Source organism: Equus quagga, chromosome 7, assembly GCF_021613505.1.
Source record: "Equus quagga isolate Etosha38 chromosome 7, UCLA_HA_Equagga_1.0, whole genome shotgun sequence".
NCBI classification, from domain to species: Eukaryota; Metazoa; Chordata; class Mammalia; order Perissodactyla; family Equidae; genus Equus; species Equus quagga.
Genome location: NC_060273.1, coordinates 43498865 through 43516523, shown reverse-complemented (window position 1 = coordinate 43516523; position 17659 = coordinate 43498865). Strand labels below are relative to the sequence as shown.

Genomic DNA, 17659 nt, shown 5'->3' with positions numbered 1-17659 from the left:
CTCCCAAAGTCCTGGGGCCACCAAGGAGGTCAGCTTGGAGGAGGTGCAGAAACACTCTGGCAGTCCAGAGCCTGGGATGAAGGGCACATTATGGAATCACCTTAAATCAGGCAGTAAAACATGAGGGAAAAGAAGAAATTGGGTCAGCAGGGGAAGTCTGGGAGAATTCTCCCAAGTGCTTCACTGCAGTGGGGCTCTGAGTTCCATGCTGGGCCCTGGCCCTCCTCGTGGGTGAGCACATCTGTAAATTCTGGAAAGGTAAGAAAGAGCGAGGACAAAGAAATGGGCACGATATTGATATACTTTGTGTATATTATGCAGATGCAGGCGGTCTAATGAGTTTTGCCATCACTGGGCTATTTTTGGTTATGCTTTGCCTGCATTTAAGATTTATGAAACCATAAAGAGAATTTCATTTACCACTTTGATGTTTTATTTGACTTTCAAGTTTGGCAGAAGTGCCAGGAAAGAAGTTGTTTGTCACGTGTGCAAGTCGGCCCCGTCAGTTGTGCGAAAGCGTGAAGCCCCTTTTCCAGGCGTGGGAGCAGACTGTGCTGCAGGGGGCCGCGCCGTGTGCAGTCCTACTGGCCTCTCTCCCCCAAAAGCTCAGGATCAGGGGCCTGGAGCGCTGCTGGCCAGCTTCTGTGGAGCTTTCGCTGCCTTTTCCCCTTGACCTCTGGAGCCTGTCTCCCAACACACCTGTCGCGTCTCTCTGGCCCGAGGCCAATGGGCCGCAAATGAAGATAGGTGAAGAGGGTGGCTGGCCTAGACACCTTTGGCGAGACTGATGGTCCTTTTTACTGCTCTGCACCGCCGCTGAGGATATACTGGGCGGTGGGAGGGCGACAGGGTAGAGGCCGGGTGGGTCTGCACTGAGGGGCACGCGGGGAGCCGAGGTGACCCCACTGAGGACAGGCAGATGGGGGAGGTGCGGGCTGGGAGTGGAACCTGTCAGGCTGGAAAAGCTCAGACTCGCTGGCGGTGGTGCTCGCAGCGAGGAGGTTGTCATCGGCGCCGTGAGGGAGCGGCTGGCTTTCCGCCCAGTGGTCACCAACAGCGCGCGGGCAGAACCAGCGCCGCTTTCCTGGCTGAATTTCAACTCATTCCCTCTTGCATTTTTAAATATTTCATATGTCGTTGCGTGGCATTTCCGCCTTTTGTTGCCTTTTAATCGGCCAGGATTGCAAGTTCTTTGAAGGCAGGCTCTAATGACATAGACCACCTTCCTTGTACCATAGACCTAGACTAGATCTGGAACAAACTGGTTGCAATGAACTGGTAATGGATTGGAAAAGGCAGGAGTAGGGATAAAACTATAAAGGTACGGGTATAGGCTCCTACTTTCCAATGACAAATGACAGAATGAGACAAATTCACTAATCAGAAGAAACTCTTTCATTTAAGGAAAATGAGGAGGCGTTTGTTTCCGCCCGGTTTCGAACCGGGGACCTTTCGCGTGTTAGGCGAACGTGATAACCACTACACTACGGAAACCCACGGGGAAAACCGTCCTCCATAGGCTTTATAAGACTTATGATCGTGGTCCCTGCCCAGGTCTCCCCACCCCGCCTGCCGGGTCAGAGCGCTTGGAACTATTTCCTCCTGGAACACTGGTCCCTGGGTGTTTGTCCAACTACGGAGCGCGACCCGTTAGTGAGTCATGAAATGGTTCACCTCCAGCAATTAAAGAAAAAAAAAGGGGTGAATGAAAGCAATAGGCCTCGCAGGAGCGAAGCTAAATGTGGCTTCGGAGGGTTGCGACTGGATATCCTTCTCCATTATTTGTCGTTCTTCTAGGGAGACAGCTGGAGGGTTTAAATTTTCACATGATTTGTGCTCTCTTGACAGTAAAGATCTAAAAGATTAAAGAAATGCAAAGTTTACCCAAAGTATACGAGATTTAAGTATATTTTCGTCAAAATGTAAATTAACGTAAATATATATAAGGCAAAAATGAAATTAATTTTACATACGCTTTCAAAATAATTATACACTTGTTCTAAATTATGGGAAATTATCTATTAAAAATAAAAGGGAAATAGAAATTAATTAATATCAAAATTTAAGTTAATGTTATTTAAATAAAACTGAAAATTTTATTAAATTTTGAAAAGGTAATGAAATCTTTTAAGCATTTTATAAAAATAAAACTTATCAATCCTAGCATTTAATGTCCAGAATTGGGATGAGGCTTAACGAATGTTATATGTAGATGTACATATACGTAAATTTAAGAGTAGGCTCGATGGTTTAATATTGCAAAATGTTTTCCCGTCGCTGACTCTGATTTCCGAAGCCCTGGGGAGCCAGGAATTGGGACAGAGGCTGTCCTATTGCGTAGGGATCCTGGACGTGTCTGTGGCCCGAAAGGCCTCTCTGCCAGAGCGCAGGGAGGGAAGCCCTCTTGTCCAGTCTAGTTCAAGGTCACCAGGGGCCTGCAGGTGGCCGAATCCATGGACGCTTTACCACTTTCCCTTGCTAGACCGTAATTTGACTTTACCGATTTTCCCCTCTTTTTGCACATCTCGGCTCTTTTGGCCTCGGTGGCAGCTTCGCTGCTGGCTTTCCTTCTATTCCGACTTCTCCATCTACGGAGTCCATCTTCCCAAGGTCAGCGTGGCCCACCCTCTCCCCCCGCACCTGTGGCTCCAGCAAGGACCGCTCCCCCCGAGCTTCAGATTCACACGTCTTGGCCACGTCCTTTTGCACGTCTCCCAACGTGTTCAAGACAGAACTCATTACTTCTCGCTCCTCTCTCAACCCCTCACCCTCAATCCTCAGTCTCTGCTCTTGGTTATTAAACCATTTAAAGCAGAAACTCGCAAACCCCCTCTCCTGCCTGGGGAGATACCACGTGTCTAGCTCCTTCATCCGCTTCTCCGTCTGGCTGCTGCCCCGCCAGCCACCTGGCGTCTGGACCATGGCTGTGTCCTTCCAGCCCCTCTCCCTGACGCGGTCTCACTCTCCTCACACCTCCTGCTCATTATTCCAGAAGGAGTCCCTCTAAAATGTAAACCTGAGCGAGTCTTTCTGCCTCTACCATCCGCCTCTCCACCACCAAGAAGGAAGAAGACCAAAGATCCTACCAGGGTCCCATGTGTTTGCTGAACTGATGAACGCTTGACTCCTTTGTGCCACGAGTAGCGTGGGTCACTCACCCGGAGGGGGATTCCAAACCCGGCCTGGCCGGAGGGACGGTGGAGGGGGTGGGAAGGAGAGAAAAGCAAGAACGGTAGCAGAAGGCTCGGGCGGCGTTCCTCGGCTTGTTGGCAGACGGGAAAGAGAAGCCGGGCCATTTCGCTTCCCCTTAGTGGACAGCCAGAATCCTATAGGAATGTTTTCCAGGCCCAGTGAAGGTGTAAAAAAACAACCTTGAAGCCATAATCTGCAAACGAATCCGCAAGCATTTGTGCAAGACGAAATGTCAAAGTCGAAACTCTTGGAACGCCAGCTTATTTAGACTCCATAATTTCCAAGATAAGAGGATAGTAGCAGTAACTCCCCAGGGAGGCCTGAGCGGCCAGGACTGGACTACTAGCGACGCTGCCTGCTTGACAAACTGACCGATTCCTGCCACACTGCCCTCACAGGGTGTCACCCAAACTCTCCCTCATTCCGCCCCTCAATACACTTCCGTGACTGAGGCTTTGCTATCCTTTGCTTAGCGAGTTTAATAAGCCAGCTAAACGATCAACAGCCTTCTCCTGTGGTCTGGTGTGTATGTGGGGGAGACTTCCACAGACGGGAAACAGAAAACACGCTGAATTTGCAGGACTAAGGAAACAGTCAACAAAAAGGAATGAACTTCAATTGAAGTTAAGGAAGAATTTCGTGAGGAGACGGGTAAACTGAGGATGTTCACGTTAGGATGTCCCACAATAAAGGACATTTTTACATTCCTTTATGTGTGGGGGGAATGTGGATGCTGGATTGTGTGGGGCACCATTTTACTAAAGATCGACTCTTAAAATGGAGAAATAAAGAGAATATATTGAAGACGAGGGTCGCAGATTACCAGAGCGCCTCCTCCTCGACCAGAAGTCGAAACCGGGCGGCGGCGGGGAGAGCGGGGAATCCTAAACTCTAAATCACCGAGTAAGGTCGTCGCGAAATCGGGCTGCCCCGGTGTCGCCCGGACACCCTGTCGTTTGGCAAACAGAACGGCCTAACATGGGTTGAACGTGGGTAGGCAGACGTCAGCAAGCGGAAGGGTGGCCTGAGGAGCAGGCCCGCAGGAATCTCCCCGCCGGCGCCTGCCCCTCGCTCACGCCCTCGGGCCGGGGAAGGCGCAGGGCCGGACGCATTCCGATTCGAGGTCTCCGGCTCAGCTCCTGGCGCCCCCAGCTGCGCCTGCGGAGGTCTACTGGGTCTCGGTCTGTAGAGCACCTTGTGGTCTTAGCCATCTTCATTTCCAAAAAGGGTCCCACGCAACGTGGGGGTCGAGCTCACAAATTTGAGATTAAGGGTCTCAAGCTCTACAGGCTAAACTAGCCTGACCACCTCCTCGATCTTCTGTGTTGTGTCGCAGGAGACCAGGAGCCACGTGCAGGGAAGCAACTGTACAAGTATTATGGAGCGCCTACCGTACTCCTGGCTCTGTCCTAGAGACGAGAGCCTGGCATCCGAAGACTGCCCTCCGACGTGGGAGAGGTGACCGTGTGGCCTTCCGAGGAGAGCAGGACATCATCTCACGTGCGGGACCTGAATTTACAGTCAAGCACTTGCAGCGGGCATGCTGTTGGGTGCCGCTCTTCCGCGGTCCCGCTCCACTGCCGGCCCCCCGGAAATAGAGATACAGACAGACATACACCTGTCCTTCTCTTCAGGTGATAGCCCCTCTCCCGGCGACGCGAGGTGAACAGGTGACTACAGAAACTGAAGCCAGACCAAAAAAAAATGAAAAAAAAAAGCTGTTCCCGCCCGGTTTCGAACCGGGGACCTTTCGCGTGTGAGGCGAACGTGATAACCACTACACTACGGAAACCACCACGGGAGTGGGCTTTACTGATTCCCACCTGAAGTCACACCCGGCCAGGAATGGCGGGGTTGAGTAGAGCCGCGGTTCCCGGGGCCCGGGGGCGCCCCCTCGGCGGCGGCTGAGCTGTGGTCAGGACCTAGGGCCGCACTTCTCCGACACAGCACGGCCCACAGCTCCTGGCACGGCCTAGTGCAGCTGTCCACCGACGAGCACTCGTGACTTGGCGCGTTCAGACCAGCCCCTCAGGAGCACGCGCCCACTCGGAATTTCCCCCCGCAGCAGGCCGAGTTCCCGAGCCAGTCCCGCCATCGCGCAGCATCCGGCACTCGCTGGGGGTTCTGCACATGAATCACGGTCCTGTAACTTCCCCCGCATTTTTTTTTTTTTTAATTAAACGAGTCACGTTTTTAAAGCATCGAGTATTACTTCTATCGCACAAATAATCTATGTCGCAGAGATGCTCTGGATACCACAGCGGCACCTTTCCTAAGAGGGTTCTACATCCCGAGTAAGAGTCTCTCAAGGAAAATCAACCCCACAAATCCAACTTGAGCCCCTGCTGTTAGACTGGGAGTCCACGAAGACAGAACTCCAGGTTATGCGCGCAGAGCACGCGTGGTGCGCACCTCAGAAAGTGTCGAATGAATCGATGACACTTGGAAAGAGTTTGGTTTTTTTTTTTTTTAAGATAATACATTGACTTGGTTCAAAATTCAAAAGGTACAAAACGACATATACGAAAAAGCGTCCTTCCTACCCCGCACCCTCAGCCTTCCCAGAGAAACTCGGCTACTAGTATTCTTCCAGACAGATGACGATAATATTAATAAAGTCGCTAACCTTATATAGCTTTGCATGATATTAACTCTAATTTCACAAAACCCTCTGGACAGGAACTATTACCCTTACTCTACATGAGTAAAAACAGGATTGTTGACATATCAAATACATTTAACATCCTCCCCTCTTTCCACAGATGGTTGTATCCTCTACACACTGTTCAGCACCTTGCTTTTTCGCTTAAGAACACATCTTGAAGAGGAGTCCCTCTGTACAGCTCGAGTGCTCCATGTGTGAATGTGCATGTAACGATCTGCCACCCTTCCTCTACTGATGGGCACTTGGGAAAGTTCATCTAAACGATGCAACAACCACCGGACCGCAGTTTCTAAAACGAGCGTGGAAACGCCCACTAGAGCGGGAAGGAGGGAAGGTTCTCGGCCCCGCCCCCTGACCCGTCTCCGGGGGACGCTCTGAGTCCTCGAACAACAAAGTCCTCCCCTGGAAGGGCCGGAAGTACTTCAGGGAGCTCACGGGGACCCGCCCCTCCGCTTCCGGCATGGGCTGCGGGGAGTCGCTGTTGCAGGTCTCCGTGTCCGGTCGGTAGGATGGCGCGGGGCCGATGCGGTCATAGCACTGAGAGCGGACGGCCGCCAAGCGCTTCCACCGTCTCCCGAAGTTTGTCCCCAGTGGCAGGGGATGGGGGAGGCCGGTCCTTCTGTTTCGCCTGCGTTCCCCGCTCCCCCGCATCACAGAGACGTGGGCCTCCATCGTTCTAGCCCTCCGGCCCTGTTCCCAAGTGCCTGCTAGAGCGTCTCCTCGCCGCTTCCTGTCGCCCACGGTCCCGGTGGGGGCAGAGGGGGAAAAGGGGGCGTAGCGCGACCGCGGAGGGAACCCGCGAGCCTTGGTGGCTTGCAAGCGCCGGAAGTGTTGGGAGGGAGGCCGGAAGTGAGGGGGCGGAGCCAGGAAGTGGGGAGGGGCGGGGGTTTATGAGGAGGCCAAGGGAGCGTTGAGGCGGATTTGCACTCAGGGCCACCTGAGGGACTTGGCAGTAGCGCTCTGCTTTTCCCCTCCCCTCGCAGAGGCACGGTTATCGTCTGGGAGTAGGGAACTGTGTGTGGAGGGGTGGGTTGTCGAGAGGACCTCTCTCTGGCTGCGCTTGAGGCAAGGCGCGGAGAGTCAGGGCTGGGGGTGGGGCGGGGTCGTCAGGGCGTCTGAGGGGGAGACCCCCGCCCCCGCCCCCGCCGCCCATCTACACTGGCTGACTGGACACTAAGATGGCTGCCGTTGCCATGGCACCCAACCCCGTGCAGACCCTTCAGGAGGAGGCGGTGTGCGCCATCTGCCTGGATTACTTCACGGACCCCGTGTCCATCGGCTGCGGGCACAACTTCTGCCGAGTGTGTGTGACCCAGCTGTGGGGAGGGGAGGATGAGGAGGACAGGGATGAGTTAGACCGGGAGGAGGAGGAGGAGGAGGACGGCGAGGAGGAGGAAGTGGAAGCTGTGGGGGCCGGTGGGGGGTGGGACACCCCTATGCGGGATGAAGACTATGAGGGTGACATGGAGGAGGACGGCGAGGAGGAAGAGGAGGGTGTGTTCTGGACCAGTGGCATGGGCGGGTCCAACTGGGACAACATGGACTACGTGTGGGAGGAGGAGGACGAGGAGGAAGACCTGGACTACTACTTGGGGGACATGGAGGAGGACCTGAGGGGGGAGGATGAGGAGGACGAGGAGGACGTGCTGGAGGAGGAGGAGGAAGACGACCTAGACCCCGTCACCCCACTGCCCCCGCCTCCGGCCCCTCGGAGGTGCTTCACCTGCCCCCAGTGCCGGAAGAGCTTTCCGAGGCGGAGCTTCCGCCCCAACCTGCAGCTGGCCAACATGGTCCAGGTGATTCGCCAGATGCACCCAACTCCTGGTCGAGGGAGCCGGGGGACCGAGCAGGGCATTTGCCCCAAACACCAGGAAGCCCTGAAGCTCTTCTGCGAGGTGGATGAAGAAGCCATCTGTGTGGTGTGCCGAGAATCCAGGAGCCACAAACAGCACAGCGTGGTGCCTCTGGAGGAGGTGGTGCAGGAGTACAAGGTGAGAGAAGTAGAAGGGAGTTGAGTCGGGGTGGAGAGGAAGTAAGAGGAGCTGGGAAAGGAAACGTCTTCCTCCCAAAGAACCTCGTGTACTGATGAGCTGATTTTTCTTATCTAAGGACTTGTTGGCACTAAGGTGGGTTAGAGTGAGAAGGATCCTGTACACAGACAAAACACACAGTGAAGAAGACCAGGGAAGACTGGCTTCCCCAAAGGAAATTGGGCAAAGCTGGTGATGCCATATCTTTGGGGAAAAGCCACTGCTGTTTCACACTTCCACTGTCCCTAAGTGGAGGCATGCAGGTGACATGCCCCTGGGGCTTTACTACCAGTCTCTTTTTCCAGTGGGTTAGTCTTAAGTCTCTCCTTGACTGAGACCCCTGGAGATGGGGAGAACTTGGGACCTCAAAGAACAAGAAAGGGCTTAGAGTATCCAGAGCATAGAAATGACTACTAGCGTCAGACCCAAATGCTCTGCACTTGCCTTCTAATGGGTTTCCCACCCACCCCAAGATAGGGCTTGGTTCTCCCCAAGGATTTTTGTTGGATCTGCATCTGTCTGATATAATGACCAGAACTTTTACTCTTCCTGGGAATTCAGAAAAAAGGGAGAGGCTTTTAAGTCAGAACACCTGGCTCTGAATTCACTCAGGCAAGTCTCTGAGAGTCTTTGAACTTTAATTTCTACAGGATTAAAAGTTAATATTTACTAAACACTTACTATGTACACCAGGCACTTTACTAAGCACTTTTTATGGACTATCTCATTTAAAACTGAAAACAACCCTGTGAGTTTGATATGGTATCTGTGCCCGTTTTACTGATTGGGAAACAGAGTCAGAAAGATTTAAGTAATATACTTAGGGCCACACGGCTACTAGTAAGTGATGGACTTGGTTATGACCCCTTCTCCCCTGGCCCATATTGTTAACACTGTCCCCACCATTTGAATATCTGTTGTTAGTTTGACTTTTCTGACATGTGACTTTTCTTCCTGGAGTCTGATTCTAGTTTGGTTAATATCTTGTGCCCTACGTCTGATCCTGACTCTTTTTGGACATAAGTAAAGGAGATTTGTCTGTGAGACAGCCAGCATAAATAACCAGCCAGCACAAAATTCAGTGATGGCCCAGATGGGTTTGAAGCAGTGGGATCAGGAAGAGGAGAGGATAGCTTCTTCTATGTGGTCTGCACAGAGCTTTTTTTGTTTTATGACTTGTATTTCCGCACCTTCTCTTGATTACTACGGTAACCTCATTTAGGTATTATCAGTACCCAAATTTTAGAGTACCACGTCTGGATCTATGAGTGCTACAGCTAAGACAAACCTACATCCCCTCATAACAAGTAACTATTTCTTCTACACAGTGACTGCCAAAACTGGCTGATTATCCCAATAATTAGGGGAGGTTTTCAAAAGTACACTAGAGATTCTGAATCAGAGGCAGGGAGAATATCTTTAGAAAGCCTGGCCTCGCATGGGAATCACTGCATTGGTAACATCGCCTGTCTTTTAGGCCCTACATTATTAGGAGAGGTGGTGAGCTCCTTTAGTCCTCCCCTTTTATCTCCGCCAGTTCCTAATTAACTTAGTTCCTAGTTAACATCAGTGTGCAGTCAGTTTGTTAGCTGGATCCTTGGGTGGACTATTTGTGGGCATTCTACTACTCCTCCACCCTCCCCTGCAGGACTCTTCCGAATGGCTTCTGAAGTTGGATTTTAATTTATGTTAGCCACATCTATTGCATGCCACCCCAGTAGAGCCCTGCAATTTGGGGAGGCCATATGGACACAAATCATCTGACATTAACTGATCAGCAAATGTAAATACATAAATTTTATTATGTAGAACTAATGTAAGTGATTCCCTTTCCAACTTATAGGCTACTTTACAGGCAGGTAGTTTATTCCTTTCAAGTATGTACACTAACTAGCACTAGCTTGGCACAGTGTTGTTTTGTAGAAATATTTGTTTATTGAATAGGTAATAACCCACGAATGATCTATAAATGAAGCTCCTAAAAAGTTGAAGGTCTTTGAAAATTTCTTTTAAATAGTACTCTATTTGGATATGTGCTTAATGAACTTTGTGTCAACAATTTAGGAAAAATACTAAGTGGGAAATTTAAACATCATAAATTCTGAATTAATAGAGTTGAAATTATTGACACTACTGGAGAAAAGTAGGAAGTAATATCAAAAGGCAAAATTAGTTTTTGCTATTTTCATCTTACGGGTTGATTGTAATCTTATTATTACTGTAAGTTTTTTCTACAGCCACTTACCTGTGCAACAACTGCCTTTTGTACTCTGGGTCAATAACCTATTTAGGTCAAGGGTTATTATCAGGCTGTCATTGACAGCCTAGGCCTAGGTAGGAAATACTAGGTTACATTTGCTGATCTTTTGCTACATGCTGGACACTGTGCTATGCATACTGTCCATGAGGTAGATTCTCTTATTCCCAATTCGCATTTTAAGATGAGGAAACTGGAAGCATGGCTTGCTTCAGGTCTCTGTTTAGGTTCAGGTCGGAGTGCAGGTTTCAGCTCTTCTGCCCTGTGTTACCACTCAAGGAAAAGGAAGGAGAGGGCAGAAGTGGTAGAGGAGATAAAAAGAGAAAGAGCAGATAGGTCGGGCTTACCTCACCCTTACTGGTCTCTCTGCCCTTCAGAGAAAAATATTCTGCTACAGATGATTGGAACACACAGCCAAGTGCTTATTTGCTGTGAAGGTTAAAACCTTAGGAGGAGACAGTTTTTGTTTTCCATTTAGCAAGTAATTGAGTGAGAGAGAAAGCAGATGGGCAGAGAGAGGCATAGAAATTAAAAAAAGTAAAGTGAGGCCCCTGCCCCCAGGAGCCCCTGTGTCTTGGAGGAGGCACACTTGAAAATTATTACAGTGCCTGGGAAGAAGTATTGTAAAGGTTGTATTCATGTTTCTTGGGATTACAGAATAAGTTGGGGATGGGAAGGATCAGGGCTATGGTCAGGTAGCTGGGTTTTGAAGGAAAAATGCCTTGTGCCAGGAAAAGGGCTATTTCAGGCAGAAGGAACAGTGTGGATAAAGGTATGGAATTATACTCAGGAAAAGACAAGTAATTTTATGGGGCTAAAACTAAGTCTATGTAGAAGGGGTAGGTGTAGGAGAGGAGGCTAGAAATATAGGGTCAGTGAGAACCTCCTATTTTGTAGGTGGTGGAGAACTACTGAAGAATTTTTAGCAGAGGCACAAAATCATCAAAAGAGTATTTAGAGATGAAAGTTATGAGGAAGAATGCTTATGAGGGGGAAGGGACCATAGGCAGGAATATCCATATGGAAGGACTTTGTGTAGTAAGTGGCTCAAGCAAGGTCCACCCCAACTCTAAGTGTGGGGCTCCGTAGTCATCAGGCTCCTACCTTTAGAGAACACACCCAGAGCTTCTGTACCTGAGTGCAGGCGGAGGGTTGGAGGCCTTTCTCATCATCTGAAGAGAAGAAAGGGGAAGAAGGGAGTGTGATGTTCATTTAATACCTGTGATGGGGCTCAGGCTTTGAGCCCTGACCCACTGCAGGGAGGATGGGGGAGGGAGCTCTGAGGGCAAGGCCCTCTCTCAGCCCAGGCCTCCAACCTTCCTTTTTTCATTCCCTTAGGCCAAACTGCAGGGACATGTAGAACCACTGAGGAAGCACCTGGAGGCTGTGCAGAAGATGAAGGCCAAGGAGGAGAGGCGGGTGACAGAGCTGAAGGTGGGTGAATGTCCTTGGCAGGGGCTGACTGGCTCTGTGGTCAGGGCAGGGAAGATGGGCTGCCCACTTGTGCAAATGGTGACTAAATCCAAGGGAGAGGGGCAGCCAAGGCCTGGGAGAGACATTACTTTCCTAGGGTTTTGAAGAGAAAGGGACCTTAGTGGGTCAGGGGATATGTATGTTTATTTTGTTCACAATGGAGTGAAAACAGGCCTGACTTGGAGAGGTTGGGTGCTTGGCCCGAGGCTGTAGAGGCAGGCTTACCACCCTGGACACCTAACCCCAGAGCTGGTGCCCCACACTGCTGTGCCCACCACACGAGACAGCACAGAGGGAAGAAATGGGCAAAGAAGGATCCACGTGGCAACCCTCAGAGAAGCCCCAGGTTCCAGAATAGATGGCTGGTGGTGGGCAGAGCAGTCCTAGGCAAGAGAGGGAGCCAGGGTGTTTAGTGGAGGGGACCAATTAGTAAATATTAGCATAGCAGAGGCCTAATATCTTCTAGTTCATATATCTTCTAGTGTTTCTCAGCCTTTTTTCATTATTGCTTAACCCTCTCCAAGGAGTATTTTTAGATATTTTTTCCCTAATTCCCATCCGTCCCCCTCTGCCTGTTTATGTAAGGCCAGCAGGCACTGGAATGGCCTGGCACTGAGCTTCAGAGACCAGGACATCCCTCCTGTCCGACTTCTTCTGCTGTCCCTCCCATGCCTTCTGCCCTGGGCAGTGGCTGGGGCTTGCCACTTCCTAGGACCCGTACTCATTCATTGCCACCTACCCCTTAGGGACTCTGCTGCTGGCACCTGCCAGGACTGAGTGGTAGAATCTGAGTCTGGGAGTTGGGGAGTTATCTTGCTGCCAGCCAGCTGCCCAAGTTGAGACTTTTGCACTTCTGGTGTGCAGAGAGGTTGTCAGGATCTGAGTGTTACTGGGACAGAGACTAAAACTGACTGTTTCCTTCACCTTCTTGGCCAGCTGGACTTCCCTCCCCACTCTGGCCTGTTACTTTGTCCCAAGAATGTCTCTAGCTGATATCTGGGTGAAAATTGTGCCTACCATCCAGGATTGCTCAGCCCAGGCAAATGGGGTGGGAGTGGGCAGAAGTTCTCTCTCATTATATACAGAAGTACCAACATAATATCCTTGATTTTGCCTCTTGGCCCTTAAAGTGTAAAATATTATCTGGCCCTTATAGAAAAAGTTTGCCAACTCCTGATCTAAAAGGATTCACTGACTTTCCCAAGGTTACTAGTGGTGTAGTCAGGACCCTAACTTCCTATCTTGATTCCTGAATTTTTTATTCATTGGTTTCAAAAAATTCTTACCAATCACCTACTCTGGGTGGTGCTGTGCCAGGGTCGGAGGATCCTCTGGCAAACAGCTTAGGGTGCAGTGGGGGAAAGGTTAAAAGGTACCCCAATATAAACATACCATTTCAGATTGAGATAGCTGCCTTGAGGAGATGCAGTGTTATTTGTACAATGAAATCAGGATCAAGTAGTCCTGATTTAGATCTGGAGAGGGAGGCCAGGCTTCTCTCAGGAAATATTTAAGGTTAGACCTGAAGAATGAGTCAGGTAGTCAACTTAAGTAGCCCAGGTGGAGATGAGTGTTACAGGCAGAGTTTAGGACCATCGTGCCAGGAGTGTGGGAGTGGTACCTGGTAAAGCTGAGAGGTGGAGAAGGGAACAGGAGCCTCTTTCCATTTGGGATATAGGGCTTCTTTGCCTTGGATTGAGGGGCAGCAGTTGCAAAACTAGAGGTTTATGTTTCTGTGTGTTGAGGTGGTATCCACCATCCCCTTTGCATCATCCCAGAGCCAGATGAAGTCAGAGCTGGCAGCTGTGGCCTCAGAGTTTGGGCGGCTGACACGGTTTCTGGCTGAAGAACAAGCAGGGCTGGAGCGGCGCCTCCGAGAGATGCACGAAGCCCAGCTGGGGCGAGCAGGAGCAGCAGCCAACCGACTCGCGGAGCAGGCTACCCAGCTGAGCCGCCTGCTGGCCGAGGCCCAGGAACGGAGCCAGCAAGGGGGCCTGCGGCTGCTCCAGGTGAGCAGTACCTCCTTGTCTGTTTGCCCCCCAGCACCCTGTGCTTGCTCTGTCAGGCACTGCTTACCAGACACCTGTCCAGAGCTGCCTCTCTTCTCCTTGGGAGGAACCCACAATGACTTAACCTGAAGACCAAAAGGTTTTTTGAGGCTGGAGACAGAATGTGGTGTGTGTGCAATGATTATACCTAGTGAAAAGAAACAAGATTGAGCTGGAGAAGGAAAGTTTTAAATGAGAATTGAGGAAAGAATTTTTGACAATGACATCCCGAAAGATGACCAAGTCCCTTGTGAAAATTCTTTCACTGAGGTTGAAAATTCTGTTACTGGGCTCACAGGATGAGAAGAGTTAGGCGTGCTGAGGCATAGGAATGATTGAGACGGATGCGCGTTTGTTGAAGCCCTTGAGGGTGCTTTTTCTCCCTCCCTGTTCAAGTTCAGTCCTTCCTTTCTCTGGCTGGAATCAGATTGGGAGAAAGGAGCCATCCCAGTGCAGCTGACTCTCTCTTTGTCTCTTTTTCCCTCTCCCTTTTTTTGTTTCTGTTATTCCCAGGACATCAAGGAGACTTTCAATAGGTGTGTTCCTACCCTTTATCTGTTGTGACCCAGTGGCATTTGGTTCCCCATCCCTGCCTCTCTTGGATACCCCGCTCCTCTCCTTCCTTCCCCAGGACCCAAGTTTCTGCCTCCTGGATCCTCCTCTCCTTCCCCTCAGTTTCTGCTCTGCCCTCTGGGAATATCATGGTCCCACCCCCTGCCCGGTCCCCTTCCTCCAGGTGTGAAGAGGTACAGCTGCAGCCCCCCGAGATCTGGTCCCCTGACCCGTGTCAACCTCATAGCCATGACTTCCTGACAGACGCCATCGTAAGGAAAATGAGCCGGATGTTCTGTCAGGCTGCCCGAGGTAGGGAGGTCACCTGTAAGACCTTCCTTTGCCTTTCCCTTCACAGACCTGAGATTGGGTTCTGAGGGAATTTGCCCCTGGGGGAAAAGTGGGTGCTGAGATGGAGCAGGCTAAAGGCAGGCCACCTGGGGCTTCAAGGCAAGAGTAGCTTTTGTCCTAGCCCAGGTAGGTGCTGGGGGTGGGGAGGTGACCAGAATAGCCAGGGCCGAGGGAAGACCTGTCTGGTGTCCTGGAAACAAGAGTGGAGAAAGAGGTGGAGCCCGTTAAGAACTTGAGCCTGGCCTTTAGGAGGGGGTAGGGAGCTGAGAACGGTTGGATGGGCGGAAGGAGGTGAAAGGGAGGGTAGCAGGAATGGCTGAACCTTGGAATTCGCTGCTGATGGATTAAGTCGTTCCAGCCCTGGCATATCTGTTCTCTCCTCTCCCAAGTGGACCTGACACTGGACCCTGACACGGCTCACCCGGCCCTGATGCTGTCCCCTGACTGCCGAGGGGTCCGCCTGGCAGAGCGGCGGCAGGAGGTTGCTGACCATTCCAAGCGCTTCTCGGGCGACTGCTGTGTACTGGGGGCCCAGGGCTTCCGCTCTGGCCGGCACTACTGGGAGGTAGAGGTGGGCGGGCGGCGGGGCTGGGCGGTGGGCGCTGCCCGTGAATCGACCCATCATAAGGAGAAGGTGGGCTCTGGGGGGTCCTCTGTGGGCAGCGGGGATGCTAGCTCCTCCTCACGCCATCATCATCGCCGCCGCCGGCTCCACCTGCCCCAGCAGCCCCTGCTCCAGCGGGAAGTGTGGTGTGTGGGCACCAACGGTAAACGCTACCAGGCACAGAGCTCAACGGAGCAGACACTGCTGAGCCCAAGTGAGAAACCAAGACGCTTTGGCGTGTACCTGGACTATGAGGCTGGGCGCCTGGGCTTCTACAACGCCGAGACTCTGGCCCACGTGCACACATTCTCTGCTGCTTTCCTGGGCGAGCGTGTCTTCCCTTTCTTCCGCGTGCTCTCCAAGGGCACCCGCATCAAGCTCTGCCCTTGATCAGCCTGCCACCCGCAGGAGCCTCTCTAGTCAGCACTGGGGGGGTGGGGGCAGGTGGTGGTTCAAGGTGGCCCATAAGCTTGCGGGCTCAAAGGCTCCTCCCACTGTTACTGCATTGCTTCCTGCCCCCTCTTTTGACCCCAGGACCCTGCATCTCTAGGAGCCTAAAGAACCTTCCTGGCCGCCAGCTTGGCCTTCTCTTACGTACTATGTGTCAAACAGGTCTGCATGGGTCCCTGAAGAGAACAGCTGCCTGGTCATCCCTTCCTGTGGGCCTAGGGGTCTGAGTTTGAGTAGGGGCTGAGGGGAGACTGTAGTTTCATTACTAACTTCCCTTTCCCCACCCCTGCTCCTCAACCTTCACATCAGTTCTGAGACTGGAGGATTTGAGCAATACTCATGACAGCCCCCACTGCAGTTCCATTTTCTGGTGCAAATTTTAGCCAAGGGATTTGGAAGCTTTTTTGGGGAGGCAGGCTGGGCAAAGGGTACAGCTGGGAAATGTCTTACTCTCGGGGGGAAGTAGAAGGGATTCTAAACTTTCCTTCCATCCCCAATTTCTACCTCCATAGACTGGCCAGAATTTAGCCTCAGTTGAGAGGTCTAGAACAGTGGACATCATTGAAACTACATACCATTACATCACCCAATAAATTATTTTCTCCCCCTCCTTTTTCCAATGCTCAATCCGGAAGCAAAGCTCACCCATCCTCTCTCTCCAGGTGTTTTCACTGTCCAGCTCCTTGCCCTTATGCTCAGTGGAGTTTGTCAGTTTCTCTCCATGTCTTTTAGTTCCCTCCATGTGGCAAGCCTTGACTGGGGGCCTGGGCACAGGGGTTTGGATGCCCCAGGACAGCCTTGGGTATAATCTATTTTTCTAGTAACTCCTTGCCTTCTGTCACTTATCAGCTTTTGTCCTCTGCTTTGATGGCTGAGGTCGTTTTACGTTCCTGAGGGAGAGGGACAAGGAAGATGGACTGTGTTGTGGAAATAAAAGGTTTATTTGCTGCTTTTGTGGAGTCCATTCCTTTAGATGAGCAGAACCTGCTTGAGGATGTAACTTAGAAGGCATCTGATTTCTTCTGCACTAAGCCAGTCCCTTCAGTAAATGAGATGCCAGAAAACTGGTTAATTGCACCTTTCCCGAATATGTGTCCTTGGTACCTGTCACACACTTGGTGAGCACTTAGCAGGCATGATCCTGTTTCAACAGATTGAGGTACAAATCCTACCCTTCTCCCCTTATTTGACTATCCTACCAACTTTCTTTATTGCCATGCCCTTCAGAATCTACTTAAAATCATTTTCCACTTCCTTTCTATCACTGCTGTGAGGATTTAGGACAGTTTTCCCAACAATCACTACACTCATGGCTCTCAAGTCCAGGACCTGGGAACACTACATTTCCAAAGTCTTTTTTATGTGTGATTCTATCTAGTTCAAGTCCCACAAAGTTGAAGCTGAAGCCAGGGAGAGGCCTCAATACCACTGTTGAGTTGGAGGAGAAAAAGGAGGGTACATATAGACCACTCCAATACACTGTGCTTGTCATTTAGCCACTCCGTGAGAAAAAGCCAGCTGTGATCCTATTTATGAATGCTTACAGACTATTCTACAGTTTTTAATTTCCCATTATGGAAGGAGTCAAAAGTTGCTGTTATTAAGCAGCAATTCTTCTGGTGAGAGTTCCCTTGCCCTAAAGGGTTTTAAAAAAAATTCTCCATTTTTAACCAAAGCCCCAATTTGATGTAGACAATGCTAACCTGGCGAGTTTCAGAATGTTGTCTGAATTATAATCTTACCTTTCAAGGCATTACAAAATGCATGTTTTTTCAGTTCTTTCTTCTGTGTTGAGAGTTGGACCCAAGAACCTAAACCAACTGCAACCACTTTGGAATAATCACTCAAGAACTAGAAGAATTCACTCAAGAACAATTTAAGGGAAGCCCTAAAAATCTGTATCTGAAATATAGGACATTGTGATGAAGCAAGTTGGGGAACCTACCCTGTATAAGTTCCATGTCACATCTGATGCCACCCAAACCCTACAGGGAGTCTATGACATCTCTTCTCCCCTAAGTCTTGTTTACCTGCCCA

The 17659-nt window shown here is 50.7% G+C and overlaps 1 protein-coding gene and 2 non-coding genes across 6 annotated transcripts; 1 reads left to right on the top strand and 2 right to left on the bottom strand.

Moving 5' to 3' along the window:
- Nucleotides 1-1421: 1421 nt before the first annotated feature.
- TRNAV-AAC (transfer RNA valine (anticodon AAC)) lies at nt 1422-1494 on the bottom strand. The gene has a single exon. It is a non-coding gene; the product is annotated as a tRNA-Val (tRNA).
- Nucleotides 1495-4911: 3417 nt separating this feature from the next.
- TRNAV-CAC (transfer RNA valine (anticodon CAC)) lies at nt 4912-4984 on the bottom strand. The gene has a single exon. It is a non-coding gene; the product is annotated as a tRNA-Val (tRNA).
- A 700-nt stretch (nt 4985-5684) lies between these two features.
- TRIM41 (tripartite motif containing 41) lies at nt 5685-16573 on the top strand. 4 transcript variants are annotated; one of them, XM_046665667.1, is made up of 6 exons: nt 5685-7848; nt 11483-11578; nt 13363-13626; nt 14179-14201; nt 14297-14529; nt 14958-16573. In XM_046665667.1, the coding sequence occupies exons 1-6, from the start codon at nt 7036-7038 to the stop codon at nt 15560-15562; spliced, it is 2034 nt and encodes a 677-aa protein (XP_046521623.1). In that variant the 5' UTR covers nt 5685-7035; the 3' UTR covers nt 15563-16573. The 4 variants fall into 4 exon arrangements, with proteins under 4 accessions (XP_046521623.1, XP_046521624.1, XP_046521626.1 ...); XM_046665668.1 differs by having other exon boundaries at nt 5687-7848; nt 13396-13626; XM_046665670.1 differs by having other exon boundaries at nt 5688-7848; nt 14402-14529.
- The last annotated feature ends 1086 nt before the right edge of the window (nt 16574-17659 follow it).